Here is a 13841-nt window from a genome sequence, read left to right on the forward strand (position 1 = left end):
AAGGAGAGCACACGCATCCATGCCCGAGGCAGGATTCGAACCTGCGACCGTAGCGGTCGCTCGGTTCCAGACTGTAGCGCCTAGTAGCGCACGGCCACTCCGGCCGGCTTTCCATTAGTGTTAATTTCTGAATTTTGTTAGTACGTTATGGCAGGGAAGAATGGCGCTATTAAGAAAGGAAAGAATAACCGACAGATGTATCTCTAAAACACCAATCTGTCTCTAGAAAGATCTAAATGATTCCTGTACCAGTCTCCATACGGCCTTGCCTCGCGTATGTCGGAGATCAGGAAGAACACAAGTCCACTTGATGTTTTTGATGGAAGGTAAATGTTCGACTATTGGTTCAGGTAGACTGACTTAAGCGTCTACTCAGCAACCCCTGAGCTGATCACAGGAAGTTTCGAGATTTTTGCTCTTTTCTGAAGGCCATTCAACTTTCCCCACCTGTTACGCCCGGCCAGCCGGAGTGGCCGTGCGGTTCTAGGCGCTACAGTCTGGAACCGGGCGACCGCTACGGTCGCAGGTTCGAATCCTGCCTCGGGCATGGATGTGTGTGATGTCCTTAGGTTAGTTAGGTTTAATTACTACTAAGTTCTAGGCGACTGATGACCTCAGAAATTAAGTCGCATAGTGCTCAGAGCCATTTGAACCATTTTTTTCTTTTTGTTACACCCGAAACTTTATTTTATCTTCAATACAGCTCAGATCACCTGTTTCTCTTCGTACATCCCCATTCCAGTCCTACAAGGAACTCTACGTAATGTAACACCTCCGCTACGCTTCTATATACACAGCTAATTATATTGTTCTTAAATGGGACGTTGCACTGTCATTAACGCGATTTAAGTGCACTTCGAAAAAGAACGCCACGTCTCAACGTTGGATAATGTTTGCATTTAAGCCTTAAGCGAAATTAATCGGGAGAGCTTATAAATATTATGCCCAAGGGATCTGTCCACATTCCGATAGGAGATTAATGCCTGCCAATGAAGAAGAAGTTCCACTTTGCCCCCCGTCTTGGTTCTCACATTTCTACAGACCGTCCATAATTTTATTCAGGTTCACCGTTTGTTCCAGACAAGTATGAAGCCAGTACACTTTCCTTTAGAAAGGTAGCCTCTTCCCACATAACAATTTTCTCCATTAATTATTCGTCGCTCACACACTCCTACGCACACAAGCTAACACGCTCCTAACAAATTGTCGACACAAAATGGATGATCTAACACGTATTTCTTAGTCATTACTGGCAGTTCTTGTTTCTTCAGAACAGCCCATATTTACTCTCGACAGAGATATCCAATTTTATAAGCTTTTGTTGTCATAATGGACATTCTGGTCCACAACATTCTTTATCGTTTTCTTTTTCCCTTCTGTAAGTACGAAATCATCAGAATGAATTCCGATATTGATTATTTTCCGTTCTGATTCTTCAATTAATTCCCATTTGGAAAGTTCAATTAACGTCAAGTTTCATTTAGCTGTTTCTTTCGTAATAAAGAAGGAATTATTTCCGATTGATATCATTCGCGTTATTTCACCAGTGCAATTATACCTTGCACAACAGTCTCTCAGATGTACCCGACCCCGAATACGGAAATTCGGGACAGAGCAGAGTCCCACAAGAGGACATTTCGATATTAAAGGTAGAAGTCGCGCTGTAATTCACAGTAAAGCGCCCTATAGGCACTACATTGAAGCAGCATATGGGCCAGCTACTCGGTGCTTATCATTTGCGCGTCTTCTTAGGGGCGTAGCACGAGTGGTTCTTCCTTTACCTTCCGTACGTCTCGTATATCCTGTGTTACCTCAGTCACTCGACTTGTGGTCTGCCGGCTGAATAACTCTGCTGGCAGAATATGCTCAGGGTGAAACACTGTTGGAAACATTGAATGCTGTGGTTATTGTCGGCGGGGATAGGTCTCCTGATACAACCTTGCTGCCCGCTGCCCGCTGCCATTTGCCATTCCGTAAGTAAACACTATATCGGCAAGCTCTCGATTCGAATACGGAACCACTGCGTACAACGCTGTATAACATCCGCTACAAGGTGAATCAGCAAGAGAAGTGAATCGGACACAACATTACCAATTACTACGGCAGGAGAGGACGCTAGGGCATGACGTATGAGGAACAGTGCCACACTCTAGGAGGATACCATGCATAGTGTAAATGTGACTGCATGGTACAGCGCATATTATACCGCAGTCTCTGTAACGACGTGTGGTTGAATAAATGGTCTCTAGCATGGAAACCGTACATTTTCGGACACAAGTTCTTTAAACCTTTTTTGTTCCGTATTCTCTCATCCATCAGTCCCTAGAGTTTTTAAACGGTGGAGAAAATCACCCTGTGGACACGTACGAGGGCTATTCGGAAAGTAATGAACGGTAGGTCTCGAAATGGAAACCACAGTGAAAATCAAAACTGTTTTATTTGCAACGGTTAGCTACAACTTCCAGCTACTTATCTCCATAGTCACCGATCCGAATTAGACGTTTGTCGTAGTGTTGTACCAACGTACCAATGCCCACGCTATAGAAGGCAGCAGCCAGTGCTTTCCACCAAATCTGTAAGCTGGTCTACAGCTCGTTGTCTGTGCCAAAATGTTGTCTTCATAGCCAGCGGTTCATGTCAGCAGAGATGAAACTCAGAGGGAGAAAATTATGGGCTGTATTGTGGATAATCAAACATTTCCAATTGAAAACGATGCAGGAGCATCTTCATTGCCCCTGCAGAAAGCGGCTGAGAATTGTTTTGAAGAAGAAACTGCTTGACAGTTATGTAATGTTGGCTGCATACCTTCAGGTGAAATTTCTCACCAGGCCCTCGTACTTGGCGGAGACACTATTGTTGTGTCTTTATGCGCTCCCTGTGTGCTCAGAACTAAAAAGAACGACATAATGCGATCGACGGGCATACCAGAGACACTGCCCAATACACTTGTGCAGAACTTCATCGGATTTTCACTGTGGTTTCCATTTCGCGACCGATCGTTCCTTACTTTCCGAATAACCGTCGTTTGTTGTTAGCAATATTAGCCTATTCCCAAGAGTTAGCAGCTTTCACTCAGTTAATACTAGACAGAAATCAAATCTGCATGTAGAATGCACTTCCTTGACTCTTGTGCAGAAAGGAGTGCAGTATTCTGCTGCATCCATTTTCAATAAGCTACCACAAGAACTCAAAAATCTTAGCAGTAGCCCAAACTCTTTTAAGCCTAAACTGAAGAGTTTCCTCATGGCTCACTCCTTCTATTCTGTCGAGGAGCTCCTGGAAGAGCTGAAAAATTAAGCAAATTCCAGTGTTACATTGTTGATTTTCTTCATTTAAACTTACGACTTGTCACCTGAATAAGTTTTTTTATATTTCATTTTATCTGTTTCTAATATCGTGTTATAATTTCATGTATTGACTCGTTCCATGACCATGGAGACTTCTCTTTAATTTGGTTCCACGGAACAATAAATAAATAAATAAACATAGTTTGTACGGAACCGCCCAGTGCGCGAGTCCTTCTCGCACTTGCCCAGTTTTTCCTAGACGTTTGAGAGTGCTATCGTGTGGTGTGTGACGAGACGGCTGTGTGTGTTGGCAGTGGCGACCCCGCGGCTGGTGGCTCACGCGCGCGTGGCCGGCCCGGGCACGAGCCTTCGCGCCGACTCCGCGGAGCGCTGCCTGCAGCTGTGCCGGCTGCGGCCGCACTCGTGCGACGCCGCCAACTACCACGCGGCCACGCACAAGTGCCGCCTGCTGGCGCGCTGCGCGCCCACCAAGGTCGCCTACGAGCACCACGACTACCACCACTTCGCCGCCAGGCCGCACGGTGAGTCTCCTATACTAGCAATCAACCTGTCTCTCTGTGTTCACACACCCAGGGGTACTCATAAGGCTTCAAGTTTGACTCACACTGTTTATTGACCTGCGTTTATGAATGTATTTATCCACTAGCCTTTAACTCACAGCACTACTCAGTGCTACCCTCATCACTTTGTACAGACACTTCACTTTGTCGCCCAGTTTTATTGACCACCGCAAATAAGCTTCCGTGGGGGGAAAAAATACACTACTGCACATTAAAATTGCTACACCGCGAAGATGACGTGCTACAGACGTGAAATTTAACCGACAGGAAGAAGATGCTGTGATATGCAAATGATTAGCTTTTCAGAGCATTCACACAAGGTTGGCGCCGGTGGCGACACCTACAACGTCCTAACACGAGGAAAGTTTCCAACCGATTTCTCATGCACAAACAGCAGTTGACCGGGGTTGCCTGGTGAAACATTTTTGTGATGCCTCGTGTAAGGAGGAGAAATGCGTACCATCACGTTTTCGACTTTGATAAAGGTCGGATTGTAGCCTATCGCGATTGCGGTTTATCGTATTGCGACATTGCTGCTCGCGTCGGTCGAGATCCAATGACTGTTAGCAGAATATCGAATCGGTGGGTTCAGGAGGGTAATACGGAACGCAGTGCCGGATCCCAACGGCCTCGTATCACTAGCAGTCGACATGACACCCATCTTATCCGCATGGCTGTAATGGATCGTGCAGCCACGTCTCGATCCCTGAGTCAACAGATGGAGACGTTTGCAAGACGACAACCATCTGCACGAACAGTTCGACGACGTTTGCAGCAGCAGGGACTATCAGCTCGGAGACCATGGCTGCAGTTACCCTTGACGCTGCATCACAGACAAGAGCGCCTGCGATGGTGTACTCATCGACGAACCTGCGTGCACGAATGGCAAAACGTCATTTTTTCGGATGAATCCAGGTTCTGTTTACAGCATCATGATGGTCGCATCCGTGTTTGGCGACATCGCGGTGGATGCACATTGGAAGCGTGTATTCGTCATCACCATTCTGGCGTATCACCCGGCGTGATGGTATGGCGTCCCATTGGTTACACGTCTCGGCCACCTCTTGTTCGCACTGACGGCACTTTGAACAGTGGACGATACATTTCAGATGTGTTACGACCCGTGGCTCTGCCCTTCATTCGATCCCTGCGAAACCCTACATTCCAACTGGATAATGCACGACCGCATGTTACAGGTCGTATACTGGCCTTTCTGGACAAATAAAATGTTCGACTGCTGCCCTGGCCAGCACATTCTCCAAATCTCTCACCAACTGAAAAGGTCTGGTCAATGGTGGCCGAGCAGCTGGCTCGTCACAATTCGCCAGTCACTACTCTTGATGAACTGTGGTATCCTGTTGAAGCTGCATGGGTAGCTGTACCTGCACACTCCATCCAAGCTCTGTTTGACTCAATGCCCAGGCGTGTCAAGGCCGTTATTACGGCCAGAGGTGGTTGTTCCGGGTACTGATTTATCAGGATCTATGCACCCAAATTACGTGAAATTGTAATCACATGTCAGTTATAGTATAATATATTAGTCCAATGAATAGCCGTTTATCATCTGCATTTCTTCTTGGTGTAGCTATTTTAATGGCCAATAGTGTAATACAAGAGACTGCAAGTCAGAATTCCAGTTTCTGATAAGATTTGCGTATATGACTAGCAATAAAGTCCAAAGCTAAACATTCCAGTGTTGCTGAATGACTTCTGTTCTTTGGGGCACCGCGCGGATTGGCCGCGCGGCTAGAGGCGACACGTCACGGATTGCGCAGCCCCTCCCGCCGGAGGTTCGAGTCCTCCCCTCGGGAATGAGTGTGTGTGTTGTTCTTAGCATAAGTTAGGTTGAGATTGTTTAAGTAGTGCGTAAGTCTAGGGGCCGATGACCTGAGCAGTTTCGTTCCTTAGAAATTCACACACATCCTTTGGGGCCCACAGTGCAAACTATGTCTTTCAATGACATGATTGTGACGAATATCAGCCAGCGACACTGCTCTGTAAATGGTTTCTATTTTTTATAAATCGTTGATGATTAACTAGTGCTTCGTGACCACAACTTTGCTAGGAAACATCTCATACAAAATTAACAACTTACTCAACAAAACCGACATCGCCTTTGGATATCAAAACATACACAGCCTCAAACACAAAATCCACAGAAGCACCTGGAAAGTTTCCAACACAACAACCCTCGCATTTACAAAATTTCATGTAACACATGCCACAAATTCTACATAGGGGAAACGGGTAGGAACTTAAAAATTAGATATAAACAGCACACCAGAGAAAGTGAATGTAACTCATCCACATTTTTTTCAACATCCAGAAACAGAAAAACACGAGTTAAAACCTATAAACGAAGCTCTACAAATCCTCCATATTACGCAGAAGATAGCATTCATGAACGTCCTTGAGGAAATAGAGATACAAGGGGTAGTCGGAAAGTAATCCGCCGGCCGGAGTGGCCGTGCGGTTCTAGGCGCTACAGTCTGGAACCGCGTGACCGCTATGGTCGCAGGTTCGAATCCTGCCTCGGGCATGGATGTGTGTGATGTCCTTAGGTTAGTTAGGTTTAAGTAGTTCTAAGTTCTAGGGGACTGATGACCACAGCAGTTAAGTCCCATAGTGCTCAGAGCCATTTTTGAAAGTAATCCGATGGAGTGCGAAACGGAAACAACAGTGAAAATCCGATGAAGCTTTGCACAAATGTGTTGGGCAGTGTCTCTAGTACGCCCTTCGATCGCGTCACGTCGCTCTTTTCAGATCTGAGCGAACAGTGAGCATGTAGAGATGCTTAGAACAATAGTGTCTCCCACCAAGTATAAGGGCCTGGTGTGAGATTGCGCATGATGTCATGCAGCCCACATAACATAGCTGTCATACGTTTTCTTCTGCATGACAATTCTCAGGCGCTCTCTCAAGCGGCAGTGAAGATGCTCTTGCAGCGTTGTCGATGGGAGTGTTTGATCACCCACAATAGAGCCCATAATTGCCTCTCCCTGAGCTTCATCTCTACTTACAAGAACCGATGGCTATGAAGACAACATTTTGGCTCAGACAACGAGCTTTAGATCAGCTTAGAGGATTGATGGAAAGCACAGGTGGATGCCTTCTATGACGAGGGTATGGGAATGTTGGTACAACGCTACGATAAATATCAAAATCGAAGGGGCATACACATTTTTGATTTTCACAGTGGTTTCCATTTTGCGACCGATCGGACCTTACTTTCCAAATAGGCCTTTACATTCACATGCATACAGCAACCCTACAAATTTAGTGAATGAACAAACAGACCTAAAGCACAAAACGTACATAGAAAACTCTTTTCACATTATAAAACAAGAAAACGCGTAAAGTAATAAATCAGATGCTAAATAACACATATACATAATAACAGCGATAACAACATAAAGAGTATAAAACAGAGACACAATACCAACGTAAATCATAGATAGTAACAAAATTATTACGGAAAAATAAAAATGTAAAATAAAAATCTCAAATAAAACTAAAACAAATTCCATACAAAAATAAAAAACAACCGAATTTCGACACATCACTTAGTTATAATGGTAACTATGTAAAACAATATCGCTGATCCACTGTCATCCAAGCTGTTAAGACAAAAATAGAATATCTAAAAACAAACTAAAATCAGATAGGCATCTCCAGTGTGCATCTAAGGAGAAACTAACAATCCTAAAAAAGGACAGGACATAGCAGCAACGATATTACACATTCTACGATCCGTTTGGTTGCCCTTCATGGCAGGTCATCCTGGGCTTATATTTCAGCAAGATAATGCCCGCCCGCATACGTGAGAGTTTCTACGAGTTGCCTTCGTGCTTGCCAAACCTAGCCTTGGCCGGCAAGGTCGCCAGATGCTCCCCGATTGAGAATGTATGGATCATTATGGGCAGGGCCCTCCAACCAGCTCGGCCGGGTTTTGAAGATCTAACGCGCTAACTGGACAGAATTTGGCACGATATCCCTCAGGAAGACATACAACAATTCAAGTAATCAATGCCAAGCCGAATAACTGTTTACATGAGGGCCAGGGATGGACCAACGTGCTCTTGATTTGCTCAATTTGTGAACCTCTTTCTCTTGAATAAATCATCCAGTTTTTCTGAAATTGTAATCATTTGTTTGTCTGTCCATGTATATCACATCTTCCGATTTCCGTCCCACTCAGATAATGCCTTCTTTCTGAGGTGTGTCTGGGCTATGACACGAGTTATTATTAGACTGATAGTAAAGGTGAAAAGCTGCACATGTTTCAAGCAGTATATGGAGCAATAAATAAAATACCTACACACAAAACTTGAAAAGATACAAAAATTAAATTTGATAAGTTAATTTGATGAAACTTTGGTGAAACAATTACTGCTGTATAGGATCGGGAATTATATAAGTAAAAAGAAAGACGACAGAAAAATACAAGGACAGACAGAGCTTCATGAGGAGAGTGAAGGGCTGCACAAGAAGAGATTTAATACAGAATCAAGATGTTCGAAATGAGTACTAATTTACATCCTGCTAATAAGGAAATAGTTAAACACAGAGAGAGCTGAAAACAGAAAAGAGGTGGAAGCCTAGCAGGGACAATCTTGAATCACAGTCCGAAAGAAAGGAGAGATATAAGTCGACCAAGGAAACGATGGACAAAAACTTTGTGAAGACGAAACAGACATATAACTTGTGTCCGCACGTAAGACGACGACAACATTTAAAAATATCACTAAGTTATCGGTGACGACATCCGTCCGATTCTTACTGACATGTTCTCATACTATCATATTACAAAAGTTCTGGTAGCAAATCACCGTAAATGCGGTTTAGGAAAAGTGAAAACTGAGTGTTTCGGCTTTGTGTTTTCTCTTACTTATGGCGTAACTAGTGGAAGTGGCAATGCTACTAAAAGGTTACTGGTGGTACGAAACATATAACGAGACCGCTAGCGCTAAGCGGTAAGCGCAGAGGAATGCGTGCCGGTTTTCTGAGTCGCGGAGAAAGTGCAGTGGCACTTTTTGTACGTCCTGCTCCCAGCAGCTACTTGAATGACATCTCTTCTAGATCTCAATAGACGCATGACCCAGCCTCTGCAAGGAGAGGCACGCCGGTGATACCTCAAATCGAGATTCTAGAATGTCGTAGTAGCAACCTCAGAACAAACATTCTGATTCCAAAATTCAGTAGAACACAGTTCGGAAGTGTTTCCCGTAATATACTGTATTGTTCGTTATATTTCCAAATGACACTGTAATATTAATCCTACAGTTGAGAAAGATGTAACGAATCGAAAAGGTTACGAGGATCTACTATACTGGTGTTAATCTAACGAAGCTGAAGCAATGTGATATTTTACTACTTTATTATCTTAACGGAGTGTATCGTAATTAACAGCTAAAACTTAGTCGACAGAAAGTATACCATAACAAAAGCATAAATATTCCAGTAAACAAAGGTCCGAAAACGAACCATTTGCTAAATGACTGTGAATGAGTAAAGACACAAAGGAATTACAGACACTGGCTGCAAGTGGGCATAGATTTAAATCAACAGGGAAAGTTGAAAATTTGTTCCGGACCGGGATTCGAATCCGGGTCTCCTGTTCACTAGGCAGATGCTCTGACCACAAAAGCATCCAGACACAATGGTCATTGCAGCTATTACCCTAGCACGCCACGCGTCAGATTCAAATTCTCAACTTATCCACACACTAATTCATAGTGGCTGCTAGAATAGAAGCAGGCCGCCGTGGTCGAGCGGTTTTAGGCGCTTCAGTCCGGAACCACGCTGCTGCTACGGTCGCAGGCTCGAATCCTGCCTCGACATGGATGTGTGTGATATCCTTAGGTTACTTAGGTTTAAGTAGTTCGAAGTCTAGGGGACTGATGACCTCAGATGTTAAGCCCCTTAGTACTTAGAGCCATTTGAACCATTTTTTTGCTAGAACAGACACCACATATGTGTGAATTTGTAGGTACGAGCCTTCACCTGCTTCAGAACAAATGTATTTAAAACGCAAACTTTTTGAAATGTAGCTTTTCCTCATCTAATTTGGCTTGGATTTCAGCATGACAAGAAATGCAGTAATGCTTCAGCGCGTCTCATATTATGCTTAGAAATATTATTATGTTGTAGATATAGCTATGGGAGAGCTGGGCGAAATCGATAGGCTAAGGCATTCACATTTTTTTTAAGCTGAGAAGTAATAGAACGATATAAGTGATTATAATCTGCTACAACTGAAGCAAAATATCACAGAGTGTAAGTAACTTAAATATCACAGAGTGTAAGTAACTTTGGATCAAATTAAGTACTTTAAACAATTCAGTTTGCACAAAGAAGCAAAATGGCCACTTACTATTAAACTTAAAAATAAGGGGTAAAAAATTGTTTCAACAATGAAATAAATACATTTTATTGTAAATTATGATTCGAGTTAAATTGTTTCCACTTTTCACAAATAAAAGTCAAACTGTGTTCCTCAACTACTGTGCAGAGTTCGTGGCCCCAGAGAGAGGACGACCCGCATTTAACTTGTACTGCACTTCTGGTCAAGAATTTGAAATTTTTTTTCGCAGTGTATGCATTCTCTTTTTTCATCGTTGTCGTCAAAAAGAAGCTCTTCCGAGGATGGGGTTCCTGCACTTCGCCTTTTTCTTTTTACTGCCTTTCATCTCTTCGGCTGCTTTCCATTTTTACTTCTTTTTAGTACTTTTTTCTTCTCTTTCTTTATTTGCTACCTGCTAAGTAACCAGTTGGTGCTTGGCTGGTAAAGTGGCCAGAAGCCACCACCAAGCTGGCAACTTTTCCCGCATTGACGCCATTATACAAAACTTGTATACCCCCTGATAGCATGGCCAGAATTTCAATAAATAAAGTAGGATTATGGAGTCAAGGTGTGACACTTTAACACAATTGAACTAAACAGAAACAAGTCAAATTCCCTCCCCACAATAAATGCACGAACTGACCGCTTACGTTACATCAGGACAACTTAAATATACAAAAATCATTAAAACTCTGAGGGTTTTGAGAGAAAATAGGTTGGATTTTGTGGGGTGGTTGGGCTCTCCAGGGAGTTAAGGAATTTCCCGCATCATTCCAGCATCTTATAGCTCCAAGAACCCCAATGGGCCCTCTGCCCGCCGTGGCCATTTTGACTGGCTCCCCCTGTATATAATTGTTTGTTTGTCCTCTGGATCAGATACCACTGATGAGAGTCCCTGGGCACGAATAGCGGTCTGCCAAATTAAATATTTTACGTGCAGCTCATGGTATTGGTGAGATTTTTTTAACAAGTATTAAAGTGGTTTCAGCATTCGAAATATGGATTTCTTACAAGAGATCTATTAAATACCGTTTCGGAAGTGTTGTAACGAATGAATAGAACCAGCAAGCAATCAGAAAATTCGTGCTGTTGCCATAAATCTGTCTCAGCTAGAGTAATAAAACTAAATTCACTACATATGAATTTTTGTTGAGGTGAAAGAGTTTGTTATTGGGTGTCATAATCAACTTCGCTTTGATAATCTGAAATAGACTACGAAATTATCTGTAAACCCACGCCCCCCGAATCTTTAAAGACTCGAACTCCCATGTATAACACAGCTTCAAACATCTAATAACTTCACAAATGAGTTAATGCGTTCAGTTTTTGACTTTTAAACATATAAGCGAGAAAAAGTTTAGAAAATATTTGAAATTGTGTTGAACGTTTGTTGGAAGTCACTCAGTGCTCTCATTAACAAACATAGTCTGGATAATTTGCGCTCGGTTTTAAGGAAAAGATAATTTTTTCGGGCATCTCATTACATGACATCTTAACTCGTAAACTATGCGTCGTATAATGATATAATTTTGCACATGCGTTCATTGATATATGTGGATACTGTCTGGAAGATGGGTTCTCTATAGAGTTAGTAGGCCGACCAAGGTGGCTGAGAAGTCCTAGGCTCCTCAGTCCGGAACCGCACGACAGCTACGGTCGTAGGTTTGAATCCTGCCTCGGGCATGGATGTGTGTGATGTCCTTAGGTTAGTTAGGTTTAAGTAGTTCTAAGTTCCACGGGACTGATGACCTCAGATGTTAAGTCTCATAGTGCTCAGAGCCAGAGTTAGTAGTAACAAATAATAAATTAAAACATTATGCCTGATGCTGAACAACAAAATTAGTCCTTTCATAATTGTGTAGGAGGTGTCAGTGAGAAATAATTTCGTAAAGGCTTGAAATGAAATGTATAATTTGTTGCTAGTCGCTAAATGCTCTCAGTCTCAACTGCTGGATGAATGTAGTTCGGATTACGTGCTGCCTAAAGACACGTACTCAGTTTCTAACTGTAATACTCATCTAACTGTGATGAACCGTTAATGTAATATTACATCTCTTGACGAGCAGAACGTGACATGACTCTAAATTCGGTCAATAATAATATGTAATACTAAAAATTATATTTTTGTTACCACTGGAAGCCGTTAGATAGGTAACCTGCATATGGAACTGTGCACCGTGGACTACGAAGCGGGTTAGCCGTTTACTAATACAGATACGAGCATAGCAAGAGAAAAGCATTTGACGAGCCCACTATGGCTCCAGTACGTTTGGACATGTTTTTATGAAACAGCTATGCACCATCTTTATTAAAGTGCACAGATGCACATATATGTCAGTAATGCTTTTCATCATAGTCTATTTTATTGTTTTAAGCTGTAGACAAACTGCTAGTTGTATTTATGTTTTTCCCGTATTTTGCTGCAGATGGTCATTATAGAAACCAGTGGTCTTACGATATAAAAATTTGTGACCGTAGACGTGAAGTGAAGGAAATTTATTCTACACTATTGGCCACTAAAATTGCTACACCACGAAGATGACGTGCTACAGACGCGAAATTTAACCGACAGGAAGAAGATGCTGTGATATGCAAATGATTAGCTTTTCAGAGCATTCACACAAGGTTGGCGCCATTGACGACACATACAACGTGCTGACATGTGAAAAGTTTCCAACCGAATTCTCATACACAAATAGCAGTTGACCGGGGTTGCCTGGTGAAACGTTGTTGTGATGCTTGGTCTAAGGAGGAGAAATGCGTACCATCACGTTTCCGACTTTGATAAAGGTCGAATTGTAGCTTATTGCGATTGCGGTTTATCGTATTGCGGCATTGCTGCTCGCGTTGGTCGAGACCCAATAACAGTTAGCAGAATATCGAATCGATGGGTTCAGGAGGGTAAAACGGAACGCCGTGCTGGATCCCAATGGCATCGTATCACTAGCAGTCGAGATGGCAGGCATCTTATCCGCATGGCTGTAACGGATCGTGCAGCCACGTCTCGATGCCTGAGTCAACAGATGGGGACGTTTGCAAGACAACAACCATCTGCACGAACAGTTCGACGACGTTTGCAGCAGCATGGACTGTCAGCTCAGAGACCATGGCTGCGGTTACTCTTGACGCTGCATCGCAGACAGGACGAACCTGGTTGCACGAATGGCAAAACGTCATTTTTTCGGATGAATACAGGTTCTGTTTACAGCATCATGATGGTCGCATCCGTACTTGGCGACATCGCGGTGAACGCACATTGGAAGCGTGTATTCGTCATCGCCATACTGGCGTATCACCCGGCGTGATGGTATGGGGTGCCATCGGTTACGCGTCTCGGTCACCTCTTGTTCGCATTGACGGCACTTTGAACAGCTGACGTTACATTTCAGTTGTGTTACGACTTGTGGCTCTACCCTTCATTCGATGCCTGCGAAACTCTACATTTCAGCAGGATAATGCACGACCACGTGTTGCAGGTCCTGTACGGGCCTATCTGTATACAGAAAATGTTCGACTGCTGCCCTGGTCAGCACATTCTCCAGATCTCTCACCAATTGAAAACGTCTGGTCAATGGTGGCCGAGCAACTGTGTCGTCTTAATACGGCAGTCACTACTCTTGATGAACTGTG

At 43.3% G+C, this 13841-nt stretch overlaps 1 protein-coding gene across 1 annotated transcript in view; it reads left to right on the top strand.

Annotated features, from left to right (window-relative positions):
• LOC124613891 overlaps window positions 1-13841 on the top strand; it is a 40891-nt gene that overhangs the window by 8414 nt on the left and 18636 nt on the right. Inside the window, exon 2 of the mRNA XM_047142629.1 lies at window positions 3602-3829. Within this exon, the coding sequence (XP_046998585.1) occupies window positions 3602-3829 (228 nt within the window). The remainder of the gene's footprint in view (window positions 1-3601; window positions 3830-13841) is intronic.

This window comes from Schistocerca americana, chromosome 4 (genome assembly GCF_021461395.2).
Source record: "Schistocerca americana isolate TAMUIC-IGC-003095 chromosome 4, iqSchAmer2.1, whole genome shotgun sequence".
NCBI lineage: Eukaryota > Metazoa > Arthropoda > Insecta > Orthoptera > Acrididae > Schistocerca > Schistocerca americana.